Raw genomic sequence first — 17210 nt, forward strand, 5'->3', positions numbered from 1 at the left:
TTTGACCTTTATGGAAGAGTGGCAAGAAGAAAGACATCGCTGAAAGAAAGCCATCTTAGGCTTGAAGAAGGAACCAATCAGAAGTTCCGAAACGCGTCCCTCTTTGATGACCCCATTTCCTGTTTGCGGTCCATGCTGGTTGTAGGTCCCCTTCTGCTGACGTCACTTTCGGTATTCACGTCCAACGCTGATTCTGACAGCACAGCCGCTCCATTGGTGCCTCCAAAGCTGTGGCGTCTTCCTGCTGGCCCGGCTGGGACGTTCTTTTGCTGCATAGTGACTTCTCTGGGAATTCCTGATATACACTGGGACCACATGATGCCGGATCACCCTCATTCATACATATGATGCATTCTTCTTATCATCCATTCTGTAAGTGTTCTTAATCTCTTTTGAGATATTAAAAGTTTTTTTTAACATTGCACTTGGAGGCGCCTCTTTTTTATTTATCCTGAAAGAAAGCCATAAGAAGTCCTGTTTTTAGTTTGCGAGAAGCCATGTGAGGGACACAGCAAACATGTGGAAGAAGGTGCTCTGGTCAGATGAGACCAAAATGTAACTTTTTGGCCTAAAAGCAAAACAATATGTGTGGCAGAAAACTAACACTGCACATCACCCTGAACACACCATCCCCACCGTGAAACATGGTGGTGGCAGCATCATGTTGTGGGGATGCTTTTCTTCAGCAGGGACAGGGAAGCTGGTCAGAGTTGATGGGAAGATGGATGGAGCCAAATACAGGACAATCTTAGAAGAAAACCTGTTAGAGTCTGCAAAAGACTTGAGACTGGGGCGGAGGTTCACCTTCCAGCAGGACAACGACCCTAAACATACAGCCAGAGCTACAATGGAATGGTTTAGATCAAAGCATATTCATGTGTTAGAATGGCCCAGTCAAAGTCCAGACCTAAATCATATTGAGAATCTGTGGCAAGACTTGAAAATTGCTGTTCACAGACGCTCTCCATCCAATCTGACAGAACTTGAGATATTTTACAAAGAAGAATGGGCAGAAATGTCCCTCTCTAGATGTGCAAATCTGGTAGAGACATCCCCAAAAAGACTTGCAGCTGTAATTGCAGAGAAAGGGGGTTCTACAAAGTATTGACTCCGGGGGGCGCTATACAAATGTACCCCACACTTTTCACATATTTATTTGTAAAGGATTGTGAAAAACATTTATCATTTTCCTTCCACTTCACAATTATGTGCCACTTTGTGTTGGTCTATCACATAAAATCCCAATAAAATACATTCACGTTTTTGGTTGTAACATGACAAAATGTGGAAAATTTCAAGGGGTATGAATACTTTTTCAAGGCACTGTGTGTGTGTATGTGTATATATATATATATATATATATATATATATATATATATATATATAATATATATATATATATGTGTGTGTGTGTGTATGTATATATATATATATATATATATATATATATATATATATATATATATATATATATATATATATATAATATTTTATTTACAGAGAAATATACACATTGACTATGAAGCTCCCGGCACATTATTTTATAGCGTCTGTCATTGATCTCTCTTCCAGAGCGGTGTTGGCCGGCGGAGGATTCTCAACGTGGACTTACCGCCAGGGATATGATGTCAGCATTCCCGTCTTCAGTCCTCTGTCTGAAGTGAACCTACCTGAACGCTCCCCAGGGTCAGTGTGTCTCAGTTTCTGGCTTGGTGTTGTGTTTGAAGCGGAGTTCCGGTGATCTGGTAATGGTGCCGGGATGAGCTTATGGGGAAGGGAGATACTTTGCAACTCACAAAATATACTCCAGCTTTAAGTGGATTGAACATCATATATATATATATATATATATATATATATATATATATATATATATATATATATATATATATATATATATATATATAATTTCAATTTATGTCCATGCATGACAAGTAATGTGTCCAGGTATTACCTCCCAACAGAGATCAAAGTACTCCCCCTGACAATGCCTTCATCTGCTTCTCTCTCCAGTAGAACGGTGCCTTTATTGTTCAGGCATCATCTAGGGTCACCACCTACGTCCCGGGCACAGAGATTACACCATCATGTAAATCCTGGTGTCTGGGCATTTCTTAGCAGTGTTCACAAATGCCTGACACAGATCAGCCCCTGCTGCAGCCTCTCACCTCGTGACTTGCTACAAAGTTACAAGATTGCAGTCTGATCAGTGAGGAAGAGAGGAGACTGAGGAAATGCTGCAGCAGGCTGATGACATCATCTCATTCTAGGCAAAATCACTGATTGGTGCTCAAGGACAGCTTTGTAAGGATAAAAGTTGAAGCTTTTTTTTTTTTCTGCCAGTAACACATCCTGTCCTCGGTTTCAATGCTCACCCACTGTATGGTATGTATGGAGGAGCAGCGTTGTCACCCTAAGACAGGATGCACATTACGACTACAGAACACTCCCTCTTCATCCCCATAATATAACGGATAGGTATTTGGTGGTGCACAAAGATCGCTGAGAGCACTGTAACTGATAACAGTACAGCACAGGCGGAGAGCTAAGGAAGTTTAGCTCACAGGATTTCCGGCAGGATCAACAGGTAACCCAGGATAAATGCTTAAGCATCCCACCTAAGGCTATCAAGGTCCAATAAGTTGGATGCCGCTGAGGAGAGGTCTATCCAGACCCACAGCATGCTGCAGAATGAGTAGTTAGCAGGTAAAAGCAGCCTCAGCTCGATTCATCCAGGCCACGTCCCCAACATGTTTCGCCCCACCGCTGGGACTTATTCATGCAGGGTAGGGCGAAACATGTTGGGATCATGCCCTGGATGAATCGAGCGGAGGCTGCTTTTACCTGCAAACTATTTGGCCCGGTTGAGGTGTGCGGCGACCAGGCTATCTTTTTCTTTCTATTCCTGCAGGATCAACAGGTAACAATCAACCCTTCCAATTTTTTTTTTACCACTTAAGGACCAAGCCTATTTCTGACACGTTTTGTTTACAAGTTAAAATAAGTATTTTTTGCTAGGTTATGGCAGCTATATACCCCGGTATTTAACATCAAAGTAGCGATGAATATCCACGATGGGCGGTCCAGAAGTGGTTTTAGCAGACCAAAAAAGATCAATTAGTAAGAGTTCATTGTTGGGTTTTACAAACACTTAGGAGTTTATTTATTAAACATTTGTTGCACAAATGTCAGGAACTTTCATGCCAGCTGAGCAAAATGCCACTGTATGTTTTCAAATAGATCAATTCTTGAATCATCAGCTCCATCTAATAACCAAAATGCGGTATCGTTTTTTCAATGAGAGGTATCACATTTTGGCCACTAGATGGAGCTGATGATTCAGGAGTTAAAGGGGTTGTTAGGTTTCAAGATTTTTTTTTACCTTTTAATGCGTTCTATGCATTAAGATGAAAAACCTTTTGTGCTGCAGCTGACCCCCCTCCCCCCCCCGAGTCCCCCTTTTCTTACCTGAACCTGATCGTTCCAGCGACGGGGACGAGCCCAGCAGCTCCAGACACTGTCTCGGGTCCTGATTGGATAGATTGATAGTAGCGGGAGCCATTGGTAAAGAGGGGGGGGGGGGGGGGCCTGAGTCCTGCTGTCTCTGTCAATGGATGCAGCAGCAGGACTCAGGAGCGCGCCTGCACGGGTGCCCTCAGGGTAAGCGGCTCTCTCAGGGGGCACGCGATGAAGGGGAGGAGCCAGGAGCGCCACCAGGGGAACCCCAGAAAAGGAGGATCGAGGCCGCTCTGTGCAAAACCCTTACACAGAGCAGGTAAGTATAACATGTTTGTTATTTAAAAAAAAAAAAAAACCCTTACAATTACTTTTAATATTTTTAAAAGCATAAGATGACACTTCATTCAGTCTGCATACAGTACACCCGGAAAGTATTCACAGCGCTTCACTTTTTCCTCATTTTGTTATGTTGCAGCCTTATTGGGACTTTTTTCTGTTTTTTATTTTTAAAAAAATTTGCAAAGATTTCAAACAAACTCTTCTCACATTGTCATTATGGGGTATTGTTTGTAGAATTTTGAGGAAAAATAATGAATTTAATCCATTTTGGAATAAGGCTGTAATGTAACAAAATGTGGAAAAAGTGAAGCACTGTGAATACTTTCCGGATGCACTGTATATGTGACTGACATTCGCGCAGGGAATGTTTTATACGGCTCCATTCACACTTGTGTGACTTGTCGTGCAACATTGGACATCAAAGTTGCATGAACAGTCGTTCCCCTTAGTTTTCCAATGATAACCGTTCATAGATGCGCAACTTAAAGTTGCAGCGACTTCAATGTAATTCATTCACTACTTTTTGTCCGACTTTCGTGCAACTTGAGGGCCATTAACGTCAATGTTTTTTTTTTGGTTTTTTTTTTAATTCTATTTTTTATTTTATTTTTTCCATCAATTTTTATACATATAAACAAACACACTTTAGTTGCATGCGTATCACAGAGTATATCTTAACATAAATCAATTCTATTTACATCCGATATATATATGACTGATGTTAAGGAAAAGAAAAAAAAAAAGAAATGAATTTGTCCATTCTACCATTCATAAAAAAATTTACTCCAATGTTAATCCTCAGAAGTTGCATGAAAGTCGTACCTGAATGTTATGCAATGCAACTTGTGTGCAACAGTTGTCTATTATCATTGGTCAAAGCCAAAGTCATATCTAAGTTGCACCCATCCAAAGTTTCACCAAAGTTGCACCCCAAAGTTGGTGCAACTTTGGAGTTGTACAAGTGTGAATGGAGCCATAAAGTAAGCTTATTATTATTATTATTTTTTTTTTTTTTTCTTACCCCGTTTAGCATTAGTGTTGCTCAAAGGTCTCAGAAAGAACCCCCCCCTTAGTATTTTGGGGTTCCCAGGAGGCTGCCAATACATCTGCCTCTAAAAATGCTTGCTGCCTGGCTATTATTGTGACAGGTCAGTATTGAAGCTGGGCTAGTCTAAATAACAGTCATGCGTTTGCACAATGAGGTCACCAATGGTGGTCCCTGTATATTTCTTATAACGAGGTCTGGAAGCCTCTTAGGAACTAGATGACATTATAGAGAATTGTATGATGGGTGTGTTCTTCATACCGACGGACATCACTGTACGGAGTCTGACCATCCTTTCCTCTCTCTTTGCAGCCCCCGGACATTCTTCCTACTCTCCTCCCAGACGGCTCTGCACCCCGAGTTCCGCGCCGATCTGGAGGCGATACGAGCGGAAAACGGAGAGTCGGTGCTGATCCTGGATAAGTGCAGTAACCTGTCTGATGACGCATCGCCGCATCGGAAACGCTGCTATAAGAATAATGTCTACGACTACCCGCAAGTTCTTCAGGTAGATGTTGTCATTGAGGGGGCGAGGTGTGATAGGTGCAGAGGTCCAGTGTATATTTAAAGTGATTGTAAACCTTCAGTTTTTCTTTTCCTTTAAAATAAAAAAGATGTTATACTTACCTGCTTTGTGCAGTCAGTCGTATTGCAGAGAGCAGACCATTCCTCCTCTTCTGTGGTCCCCTGCTGGCCAGTGGACTTTCTTTCACCTAGGGCAAAGACCCCATTCTTTTGCATCCCCTGACACCTCCCTCATCATGTTCTTCTCCCCTTCCCCCCACCTTGTACACCCCACCACCTTGTGCAGTATCTCCACCCCCCTTCCATGTCCTCCTTCACCTTGTGCAGTTTCCACATGGCCCCTGGAGCCTTGACCTTGTGTCTGTGGTGCCGGATCTCCTCCAGACACAGGTAGAACACGGGGTCTTACGCTGCAGTACATATTGTGGTTCTCCAGCTTGTATCTGTACAGGTGGAGATCTTCCAGTGGCTCAGTCTCCGGCTCACCTTGTCCTGGGCAGGCGGTACCAGGCGGTGTTTGGCCAGCTGTTTCGGGGCTGATGACAGGGGAGGTGGAAGGACAGTTGAAGACGTCACACTGCTTTGGGCTTTGGAGGTGGGCCGCCTTGCTCTGCTGGTAGAGCTCCAAGATGCCCTCCAAGACCTGGTGTAGCTACACTAGTTCTTGGTGATGCTGCAGAGGCAGGAGAAGGGAACAATGACACTGCAGGCAGGTCAGGCACTGGTGGTGGGGAAGGGGGAGCAGGGCTCAGGAGGAGTGGTGGCGAGGTTGGTGCGGGGTGAGCATGGTCAGAGGAAGAACAGCACTCCTTTTGGGGATCAGTGCAGTGCCCGGGGCACATGCCCCCCTGCCCCCCCCCCTTATTTTCACCTCTGGCTCCAGCGCTATCTGCTTGTCTTTTCTCTTTTCCTGCGTGTGCCCCCATAGCAAGCTGGTTGCTGTGAGGGCTTACATGCAGGTTTGCTGCCCACCCAGACTGTGTGCGTCTATAGACACATACAGCACGGCTCAACCACTCCCCCTGCTCCCTCCTCTGAGCAGAGAGTAAGGAGAGCTGCAGACAGGCACAGCGCTGGATCGTGAGAGGGCTCAGGTCATTGTTTAAAGTGGTTGTAAATGCACAAAAAATACCCCCTGCAGAACAAACGAATAATGAGTTAGTATGCAGAGCATAGCATACTAACCTTAGATAAAAGCCAACAAGCATCGGTTCCTGTACACTGCTCAGGTTGGCGACATCGCTCCCGGAGTTATTTCCGGGTATCGCGGGCTCCGGTGCTGTGATTGGCCGGAGCCACGATGACGTGCATGTGCGCGGGAGCCGCCAGCAACGGCACGTCAGCTGAAGCAACGGCACGAATGAGCCATCACTTCATGCGCATGACGTGCAGGTTTAGGAGATATCCACAGTAGCTGCAGATAAGCCTTATTATAGGCTTACCTGTAGTAAAAAGTGGATTGTAAGGGTTTACAACCATTTTGGCGGGGGGGCTGCACTGGTATAGAAAGATTTTTTTTTTTATCCTAATGCGGAGAATTTGATCCCGCTGAGCAGGCGGATGACAGATCCGTGTCCACTCCGCTATACAGAGCAGACAAGGACTGAGCCCGCTCTCCTCTATGAGCGATCTGATGGAAGCGTGCTGCATGTCCGATCCATCGCCATCTGTCCAGCGAGTCAGATCAGAACGTATCTCCATACATCTCTTTTTAGCGGATTTTGTTGGATTGGATGCCCTGCGGGTGTCCGCTGAAAGCCGTCATCCCATAGAGGACGATGGGTGGCCCAAACGGGTCCTCCTGAAAAAACAGACAGGCGGACCCGATGGGCCTTAATCTTGCAAGGTATTCTTATCTATCCAAGGGCTCTTGTTGGCTCCTCACTGCAGAAGTTCACCCTGGTGTTGGAGTCTAACCAGGTGGATGACGTCTCTGCCCCCATCCACCCACATGCCTGAGCACTGGTATATGGGGAAGGGGCAAGCGTGGGGGGGGGGGGGGGGGGGCACATGCTCCTTCATATATAGTAGACCCCCCACTCTGTTAGAGCAGTAAAGCTAGGGCTTACATGGAACAGGGGGAGGGAGCACAGATGGGTACAAATAACTTGCTGGGGGGGTGTTGCACATCCTAAGTGTAGAGAGTGAAGCTGTGGGAGGGGCCATCATGCTCCACCCACTACAGGCTGCCTGCAGAAAACCACAGGAGGGGGCGGAGACCAGACCAGTCACCTTGCACAAGGAGAGAAATCGGCAATGAGCGGTCTTTTATTACAGAGTAAAAGTCTCACACTGGATTACTGCACAGATCTGGAAGAAATGCGCACTGAGATTCAAGAAGATTCAATACACGACAAATGTACTTGTATTAAAGTGGTTGTAAACCCAAAAATAAAACTAACGGAAAAAAAAAACCTGCAAGACAAAGGCATAATGAGCTAGTATACATAGCATACTAGCTCATTATGTATTACTTACCTGAGATCGAAGCCCCCGCAGCGGTCCTCGTTCACCGCTCCAGCCGGCGACATCGCTCCCGGAGTAACCTCCGGCGATATGATTGGCCGGAGCCGCGATGACGTCACTCCCGCGCATGCGCACGGGAGCCGCCGGTAACAGAACAGTCTAACTGAAGCAACGGCACGTACTGCTTTGTGCATCAGTGTGCATGTTCCGATGACGTCGGCACATGCAGATACAGGGGATATCTCCTAAACCGTGTAGGTTTAGGAGATATCCAGAATAGCTACAGGTAAGCCTTATTATAGGCTTACCTGTAGCAAAAAGTGTGTTGTAAGGGTTTGCAACCACTTTAAGTACAGGTAAAGGTCCAATGTACTGGACAGTATCAGTAGCGTACTAAGGGCTACTTGGTGCCTGCATTCACCTGCCGTACAAGCAGCTGCCACAAGGAGTGCAAGGGAGCCATGCTGCATTTTGAAATGGAAAGTTCAGGATGACTTGACGGAAGCTGGAGAAGTTGCCCGTTGTGTCCAACCACATTTCTTGGTTGATGAAATTCTGGGGTAACTGCTTGACTGCTTTACACTGGCCAGTCACCCCAGCTGCTTCTGCTGTTTGGTTCTAGTAACATGATATAAAATAATAATGCTTTGACCTGTCCTCTGTTTCCATTTGTAGGAGGCCACATTCTGCCTGGTCTTCCGTGGCGCCCGCTTGGGTCAAACGGTTCTCAGTGACGTCCTTCAAGCTGGTTGTGTCCCCGTTATCTTGGCCGACTCCTATGTACTGCCCTTCTCTGAGGTGCTGGACTGGAAGAGGTAACATTCCCCATTTATTAGGTTTCTTTATCCAATCATTACTTAAGTGATTGTAAAGTGTTGTTTTTTTTTACCCTATAAAAATAATAAACATGTCATACTTACCTGCTCTGTTGCAGTGGATTTGCACAGAGCAGCCCGGATCCTCCTCTTCTCAGGTCCCTCTTCTGTGATCCTGGCCCCTCCCTCCTGTTCAGTGACCCCACAGCAAGCAGCTTGCAGTGGGGGCACCAATGTTGAGTCACAGCTCCCTGTGTCCATTCAGACACGCAGCCCCGCCCCCTCTCTCTGTTGATTGGCTAGCCAACTTTGATTGACAGCAGCGGGAGCAAATGGCACTGCTGCCATGTTTCAGCCAATTAGGAAGGAGAATTTCGGATGGCTGAGGCACTCGTGGACATCGCCGGACAGAGAGGGACCTCAGGTAAGTGTTAGGGGGGCTACACACAGGAGGCTTTTTATACTAATGCATAGAATGTATTAAGATAAAAAACCTTCTGACTTTACTACCACTTTAATATAAAAGCCCAATGAGCTCCACTTTAGTAATGGGTGTTTTCTACCTTAAAGTATTAATAAACTCAATTACATTTTTTTTTTGTTAAATAACAAACATGTCATACTTACCTGCTCTGTGCAGTGGTATTGCTCAGAGCGGCCCCGATCCTCCTCTTCTGGGGTCCCCAGAAGCAATCTTGTCTCCTTCTCTTCTTCTGCGGGACTACCATAGCCAGCCACTGGCTATGGGCAGAGGTCGTCCCCGTGCTCCCGACCTGTGTGTCTACAGAAGCCGTGCTCCATAGACTTACACTGCGGGACTTAGGTCCGCCCCCCCCCCCCCACTTTCTCTGATTGACAGCAGCAAGAGCCAATGGCTCCTGCTGCTGCTCGAATGTGTAAAGAGGAAGTAAGGGGAGAAATGATGTAGCCGTGTACAGCGCTGATCTCTTCTCCCCTCTCTTCCCTTTCACACAGCGAGGGGGAGGGGCACAGGGACACTTAAAAGATTATTAAAAGATTTTAAAAGATTTTTACCCTAATGCAAGCAATGGATTAAGGTAAAAAACATTTTTAGGTTTAGTAATATTTTAACCCAGGGGTCTCAAACTGGCGTCCCTCCAGCTGTTGCGGAACTACAAGTCCCATCATGCCTCTGCCTGAGGAAGTCATGCTTGTAACTGTCAGCCTTACAATGCCTCATAGGACTTGTAGTTCTGCAACAGTTTGAGACCCCTTTAACCACTTCCGGACCGCCCGCCGTCGTTATGCGTCGGTACTTTGACGTTTGGTATCCGTTGTTATAGCAGCAGATGGCTGCCATAACCCGGGTTTTTTTAAAAACGGCGGGTGGACGGCTTTCAGAAAAAAGTGGTCTCCGTGGCGGATTCGCCACGAGATCACTTTTATGGGCGGTGGGAGAGTTGCTTCCCCCCCCCCGCCGCATTCCGGTCGTCTCCGCCACTTATTGGAGCCATCGGTAGTGGCGGAGACGATCCGGTCCTCTCCCCTCTGAGGCTGGAAGTTGAGTGAGGGAAAGATGGCCCACCACTCGACTCCACCATACCATTGGATGACGGAAGCGACATCAAACTTCACTTCCGGCCAATGGTCTTAAAGGGAAAAAAATTTTTTATATATATATATATATATATATATAATGTTTGGGGGTTCTAAGTAATTTTCTAGCAAAAAAAAAAATTATTTAAATATTTTAACTTAAAAAATGTAAAAATAGGCCTGGTCCTTAAGTGGTTAACATATCAAATTTATTAAAGGTGGAGTTCCAGGCGATTGCTAATCAAGCTGAAAGCAAAAATGCAAAAATGTATTATATTGCAGCTTACAAATTCTTAGATGTGATGGCTGCATTCGTTTTCTTGTATTAGGCTTTCTTTCTTCTATTTTCATCTGGTGATCCAGACAGTAAGTCTGTTGTTTTTCAATAGAACTTGCTTTCCAGCACAATGCATCAGAGATGAGACAAACCATTTAACACTGGCAGGGGTGCTTAAAATGATCAGCTTTTATTTATTTATGTAAAACCTTTATCCCAAAAGGAAAAACACTGTTTGCTGTAACTTCTTATAATGTATTAGCAGAAGTTTGTCTTCGGTTTGTTAGTATTTAAAAAAATTGTATGAAATTTGTATTTAAATCTGATAGTTCATCTAACACTCCCCTTCCCACAGACTGATGATGCTGCTGTCCAGTGGGTGCCCCCTGTGCTCCTTCATCCGGGGGGGGGTCACTCTAATACAGGAGGTGTGTTACTGGCCAGATCACCAGGTGAAAACGGAGGGAACAAATAATTTAGCAGTTATGCAGCGGGACTTTTAATTGTTAATGACACCCCATGCTTCTGCAAACAATGTGCCATGCTGCGCTCACCAAACTGCATGGTGCGGCATGTTTTTTTTTTTTTTTTTTAAACGTCTGGGACTTCTGTTCTCTGTTTCTTGCGGAAATAAAATGAAAAAAAAAAAAAATCGATCGCCCTACACGTTATGGTACGTATAAGACATGTCCATTCCTCTGATTCCAGGGCGTCGGTGGTGATTCCAGAAGAGAAGATCTCGGAGATGTTCAGCATTCTGCAGGGAGTTTCTCAGAGACAAGTAGAGGAAATGCAGAGACAGGTAAGGATGTGTCTTATGCTGAAATAAATGTATCGTTTTAAAGTGTAACTCCAATTTTGTTTGGGAAAAAAAACATTCCTCTCTGGGTGATCGATGTACATTGCAAGGATTTTAACAAACTTTTGTTGCAGATTCCTATCTTTTTGTTATGGAAACCATAAGGAGACACACTCCCTACAGGACCTCAGATTATGTGCTGAGTGTCCCCAATAGGAGTTTCCCATCTTCGTGTTCATCTTTTTTTGCCAATTAGACTCTCTGGTCTATTTATGCCCTCTATGATTGCCTGCAGTCTGGTGTTTGGTCTTATGGTATCTGCCTGTCCCCTTGAACCATTATCAATTGCAATATATCTTGGGAAGGCTCTGATACTCATTTGGACAGTGTCCCCCGAGGAAGCCCCATTGTAGGGCGAAACGTGTTGGTAACCACACCATCGTGCTGTACCTTTAAGGACTGCACTGTATGAGTCCTTTCTAATGCAACTGCGTTGTTTTAATAAAATGTACACTTTTTAACAAATCTCCAATATACAAATTATTTAAAGCGGAGTTCCGCCGAATTTTTTTTTTTGAAAGTCAAAAGCTACAAATACTGCAGCTGCTAACTTTTAAAATATGGACACTTACCTGTCCAGGGCACCCGCGATGTCGGAACCCGAAGCCGATCTGTCCCTCAGCTCTCGGGTGGAGTCACCACCATCTTCAGTAAGCCTTGCAGCTTCACAGCCTGGTTCCCTACTGCGCATGCCTGAGTCACGCTGTGCAAACTCACTGGTCCCTGCTGTCTTCTGGGACCTGTGTGTCTCCCAGAAGACAGCGGGTGGGGGGGGGACGGAGGAGACGCCGGATATGGCCTAGATATCCGGGGGTACTGCGGCTATCTATGCCCAGAAATTGGAGCAAATACCTGCATTACACAGGTATCTGCTCTCCCCCCCCCCCCCGCCCCCCCCCCCCCCCCCCCCCGAACGGTTCCAAATGTGACACCGGAGGGGGGGGGGGAATCCAAAAAGTGGAAGTTCCGTTTTTGGGTCGAACTCCGCTTTGAGGTATGTGGTGCTATATTGTTGTTGGTATAGTGTCCAGAAGCTGAGTGAAGAAATAGCTGTTTGTTTGTCTGTGTCCATGTGCTGAGTGAATGTAAATGGGGGTCGCTTTATAAATGATCAATCAGCTGCTGGGTTCTAATGAGGAAAGTGGCAGGCTCTGCATCCCTTTAGAGGTAACTTCCCTTTGGTAGTATCTCACCAAAAAAAATGACATTTGAGTTGCAGGGGATGCTCAAAATCGGACTTGTATCTTAGTGTAGACTTCTGGGAAAATCAGTGAGCCAATCACACAAGCAGGAAATGACATATAAAGAGGGGGGGGCGCTCTGTATACCATCTGTGTACAGAACGCCTCCAGGTGACCAAATTGCATTTTACAGAAAATGACAGCGCTGCAGATGGACAAGGAGGCATGATGTCATCTCCTTGGAAGTATGGGCGCCGGTACTCGGTTGAGGGGGAGGAGGGTCCCTTTTCTCCACCCAGAGCTGACGCCACTTGACTGGAGGTCACCGGGCATCATTTCCTTTACAGTCGCCGGAGACATGGGATCGGTCTCATGGGGGTGCAGGAATGTAGGGTGGACCAGCTGGTTCTATATCCGGGCGTCACAGCACAGGTTTTTGAGCACCGGATAGGCCTCATACATGCAAGCTTGGGGGGAAGCAGGCGCTGGGTAGGCGCACAGAGGTTGTCTTTATGTTGCTGTAATTCTTGGTGGAGGTAGTCAACTTTTCGGGGGGTTGGGGAACCTGGGACCCCTTGGTATTGAATTGTCACCTATAACTGTTGTTTGTATTGTTATTGCTATGCTGTTGATGAAAGTTTATGCTGTGACCAGTGCCAGGACAAGGTCACCTAGAGTCCAGGGCGAAGATGCCAAATTGTGAGCCCCCCCAAGATAAAAATCCCCCCCCAAAAAAAAAATATTTGAGTGCTAATCTGCATGCTCAAATCCATTCAACATATGCTCCCAGCACAACCTCCCCCCCCAAGCGCAAACCCAAACCCCCCACTCCAAACCCCCCCCCCCCTCTCCAAATTCCCCTCCCCCAATCCCCCATCCTAGCACAAATCTCCAAATTTCCCCTCCTAACTCAAATGCACCCCAATCATCCCTCCTACCACGAATCCCCCTCCCTAAGAAAAAAAAAAATCCTCTCCTAGCACAAATTCCCCCCCCCCCCCCACCATATTACCTATTCTAGCACAAATCATCTTCCCCCATATCCCCTCTCAACACAAACCCCCCTCCAAATCATCACTCCTAGCGCACCTCCCCAAATTTCCCCTCCTATCACAAATGCCTCCCAATCAATCCCTACTAGCACAAATCCCCCAACACCATATTGCCTTTTCTAGCACAAATCCCCCCCCCCCCCCCCCCCATATCCCCTCTCAACACAAATCCCCCCAAATCATCACTCCTAGCACACCTCCCTAAATTTCCCATCCTAGAACAATTCTTACCTCCTGCCGCCCCCACCTCCCCATTTTCCCCCTCCTAACACAAATCCCCCTCCCCCCGAATCTCCTTGTAATGCCCTCCCACCTCACATGGTACCACAGTGCCCGGGCAGCCACCCCTCCTGCCCCCCCCTTGTCCCGACCCTGACTGTGTTCATAGAACTCGTTTAATGTATATGTCAGTGCAAAATGTAACAAAAAATATATATGATTAGTACTCTGCAACACATGCACATTCCCCGTGTTTATCCCTTTTAAATATGTTGCAAGTGCAGAAAAACACCAGCTGAGTGAATCCAGTGAGCTCCAGACTTCCTGTTTGAGCTGACAACACAGCGCTTCTGTTGCACTGATATACCGACCCGGGTTGTCAGCCCTGCCCGCTGGACTTCAGAACTCCTCCCCTCCCTTCTCCCTCCCTCTTTGCCCCTCCCTTCTCCCCCCCTCTTTGCCCCTCCCTTCTCCCCCCCCCCCCTCTTGGCCCCTCTCCGCGTGTATGCATTCATTTTTTACCCAGCAAAACAGTGATGCTGCCTTAATGGGCTGGTCCACACATTCTGTATGAGGAAAGGGCTCTTGGGAGATGTAGTTCTGGGTGTGTGCCTACATCAATAGGAACTGAGCTCACTGCAGCTGCCCCTGCTAAAAAAAATAAAAAATTCTCCAAGTCTAGTGATGATGTCACAGTGAGTAATAAAAGCTGACTCTCACTGCAGGAACAAAGCAAAATAAATAAATAATGCTGGTGCATCCTGTAGTACGGAGTACATTTGGTGTAATATCTGGACATTCACTTTAAAGTGTGAAAATGCAGTTGGTGTTGATTTTACTAAAACTGGAGCACACAGAATCTGGTGCAGCTGTACATAGTAACCAATCAGCTTCTAACTTCATAACTACTTTATACACGGGATTCAAATTTTTCTAGATGACAAAAATGTTATTTTTTTGCTGCTATTTTTAGATTGAGTTTGTTGTTCTTTTAAATTACGCTCCTGTTTCAGTGGTTGGATTTTTTTGTGGTATGGTGGCAGTATAAGTAAAGCCACGTCTTGATGTGCTGGTGAGTACAGAGCTGTTTGACGTTCGGTGAGAAGTAATACAGAAGAGTTCATTTCCTCGGCTTCATGTGAAAATATTGTTGTTGGAGTTGGTTGGCGGCTTGCAGTTCGCTCAGCTGCCTGCACATGTCTCCCGGATCTCAGGTTATACACTGAGGACACAGATGTCTGCGAATGGACGACTTCCAACCAGAGAGAGCAATCGGTTTATTTTTCTTTTTAATATTTCAATGTATTCCTTTGACATTTTCTGATGTGTTCTTAAATGAACGGATCTGATTTATTATGTGCAATTTCTGGAATTTTATCTTAGTGTCTGGTCCTGTTATCTGTCGGCGTGCCCTAGGTCCCGAACCCGGCGTGTCGGCGTGCCCTAGGTCTCGGACCCAGAGTGTCGGCGTGCCCTAGGTCCCGTACCCGGCGTGCCCTGGGTGTTGGACCTGGCGTGTCGGCGTGCCCTAGGTCCCAGACCCGGTGTGCCCTAGTGCCCGGACCCGGCGTGCCCTAGGTGTTGGACCCGGCGTGTCGGTGTGCCCTAGGTGTTGGACCTGACGTAACGGCGTGCCCTAGGTCCCGGACCCGGCGTGCCCTAGGTCCCCAGACTCGGCGTGTCGGCATGCCCTAGGTCCCCGGACTCGGCGTGTCAGCGTGCCCTAGGTCCCCGGACTCGGCGTGTCGGCGTGCCCTAGGTCCCCGGACTCGGCGTGTCGGCGTGCCCTAGGTCCCCGGACTCGGCGTGTCGGCGTGCGCTAGGTCCCAGACCCGGTGTGTTCTAGATCCCGGCCCAGCGTGCCCTAGGTCCCAGGGCCGGCATGCCCTAGGTCCCGGACCCGGCATGATGGCGTGCCCCAGATCCCAGACCCGACGTGACGACGTGCCCTAGGTCCTGGACCCGGCTTGCCCTAGGTCCCCGGACTCGGCGTGTCGGCGTGCCCTAGGTCCCCGGACTCGGCGTGTCGGCGTGCGCTAGGTCCCAGACCCGGTGTGTTCTAGATCCCGGCCCAGCGTGCCCTAGGTCCCAGGGCCGGCATGCCCTAGGTCCCGGACCCGGCATGATGGCGTGCCCCAGATCCCAGACCCGACGTGACGACGTGCCCTAGGTCCTGGACCCGGCTTGCCCTAGGTCCCCGGACTCAGTGTGTCGGCGTGCCCTAGGTCCCGGACCCGGCGTGTCGGCGCACCATTGCTCCGGTATCCAAAGTGTCCATGTACTACAGTTTCAGAACCCTGAGTGTCCGTGTACCACAGCTCTGGGATGCCAAATCCCTGGCACCCTGCATTCTGCCATGCTTTGGACTCCACACCCCAGATTTTTAGCCATGATTCTGTCACCATCGCAATGCCCCTGACCTTGGTGTCCATCACAAACCCAAAAGTGCCATCATTTTGATGTCCCACGCGTCTTAAATTAGCAAAATGCTATGTTCTCTTCCTTTAGTTAAGAAAACTGTTAAAAGAATTAGCAAAGAGTTCCGGTATTTTTAATGGGTGTCATAGAACAATTTCTACTTGGACATCCAACTCCACCCCCCCCCCCCCCCCCCACACCAGGTACGCAGGGAATGAGCATCTGACAAGTGAAATAGTATCTGTGGGTCGGTGAGGAGCAGAGCAGCATGTGTGGGTCAGGAGGCCTGGAGAGGTGCAAACAGATCTGTGATTTATCTACACGGCGGCTTCTGCAAACAAGCTTTTATTTGGCCAGTGGATTTTGCTTGAGTAACCTCTGACCCCCCCAGAACTCTGAAGTGCCGCGGCTGACGGCCCAGCTCCCCTTTCAACCATCCCACCCCGGCCTCACTGTGTTTTTTAGGTATATGTTTCTGCACAGCAGGGTACCTGCAACAGAAGAATCTCATTCCTTCCTCCCCGCATGGCACTTCTGGGCTCCAGGCACAACAAAAAAAAGGACAAAATAGTATTGCCTGTGCTTCCATGGTAAAGGATTTGGGTGTGGGGGGTATCTGTCAGCTGCATAGTCTCCAAATTCTTGTTATCCTGGCGTGTTGGGTGACCATTCCCTTTTGCTTGACGCTCCAGGAATAAGAGCCTGGTCACGGACACCCCCCCCACCCCCCCCCAATGGGACCTTAAAACTGTATAATAATAATGTACCTTGTGTCATCAGTGTTATTACATTGGGTAGGGTATTGCCCTTGTGTACCCGTCTAGGGGCACAAACGTTTCTGAATGTGGCTTTGATTACCAGGGCTTACCCCCTCGAAGACCAGGCCCTTTCTGGCACTTTTTGGTTAACATGTAATCCAGTATTTTTTGCTAGAAAATTAGCACACCGAAATATTATAAACTGAGGCCCTAGAGAATAAAATGGTGGGTGTTGCAATT

General features: G+C 47.3%; 1 protein-coding gene across 4 annotated transcripts in view; it reads left to right on the forward strand.

Moving 5' to 3' along the window:
- EXT2 (exostosin glycosyltransferase 2) overlaps nucleotides 1-17210 on the forward strand; it is a 113710-nt gene that overhangs the window by 18307 nt on the left and 78193 nt on the right. For all 4 annotated transcript variants that reach the window (XM_073604160.1, XM_073604159.1, XM_073604162.1 and 1 more), the window contains exons 4-7: nucleotides 1573-1686; nucleotides 5156-5351; nucleotides 8510-8649; nucleotides 11192-11285. In XM_073604160.1, coding sequence (XP_073460261.1) covers nucleotides 1573-1686; nucleotides 5156-5351; nucleotides 8510-8649; nucleotides 11192-11285 — 544 coding nt within the window. The remainder of the gene's footprint in view (nucleotides 1-1572; nucleotides 1687-5155; nucleotides 5352-8509; nucleotides 8650-11191; nucleotides 11286-17210) is intronic.

The sequence above is a fragment of the Aquarana catesbeiana genome, linkage group LG11 (assembly GCF_042186555.1).
Source record: "Aquarana catesbeiana isolate 2022-GZ linkage group LG11, ASM4218655v1, whole genome shotgun sequence".
NCBI lineage: Eukaryota > Metazoa > Chordata > Amphibia > Anura > Ranidae > Aquarana > Aquarana catesbeiana.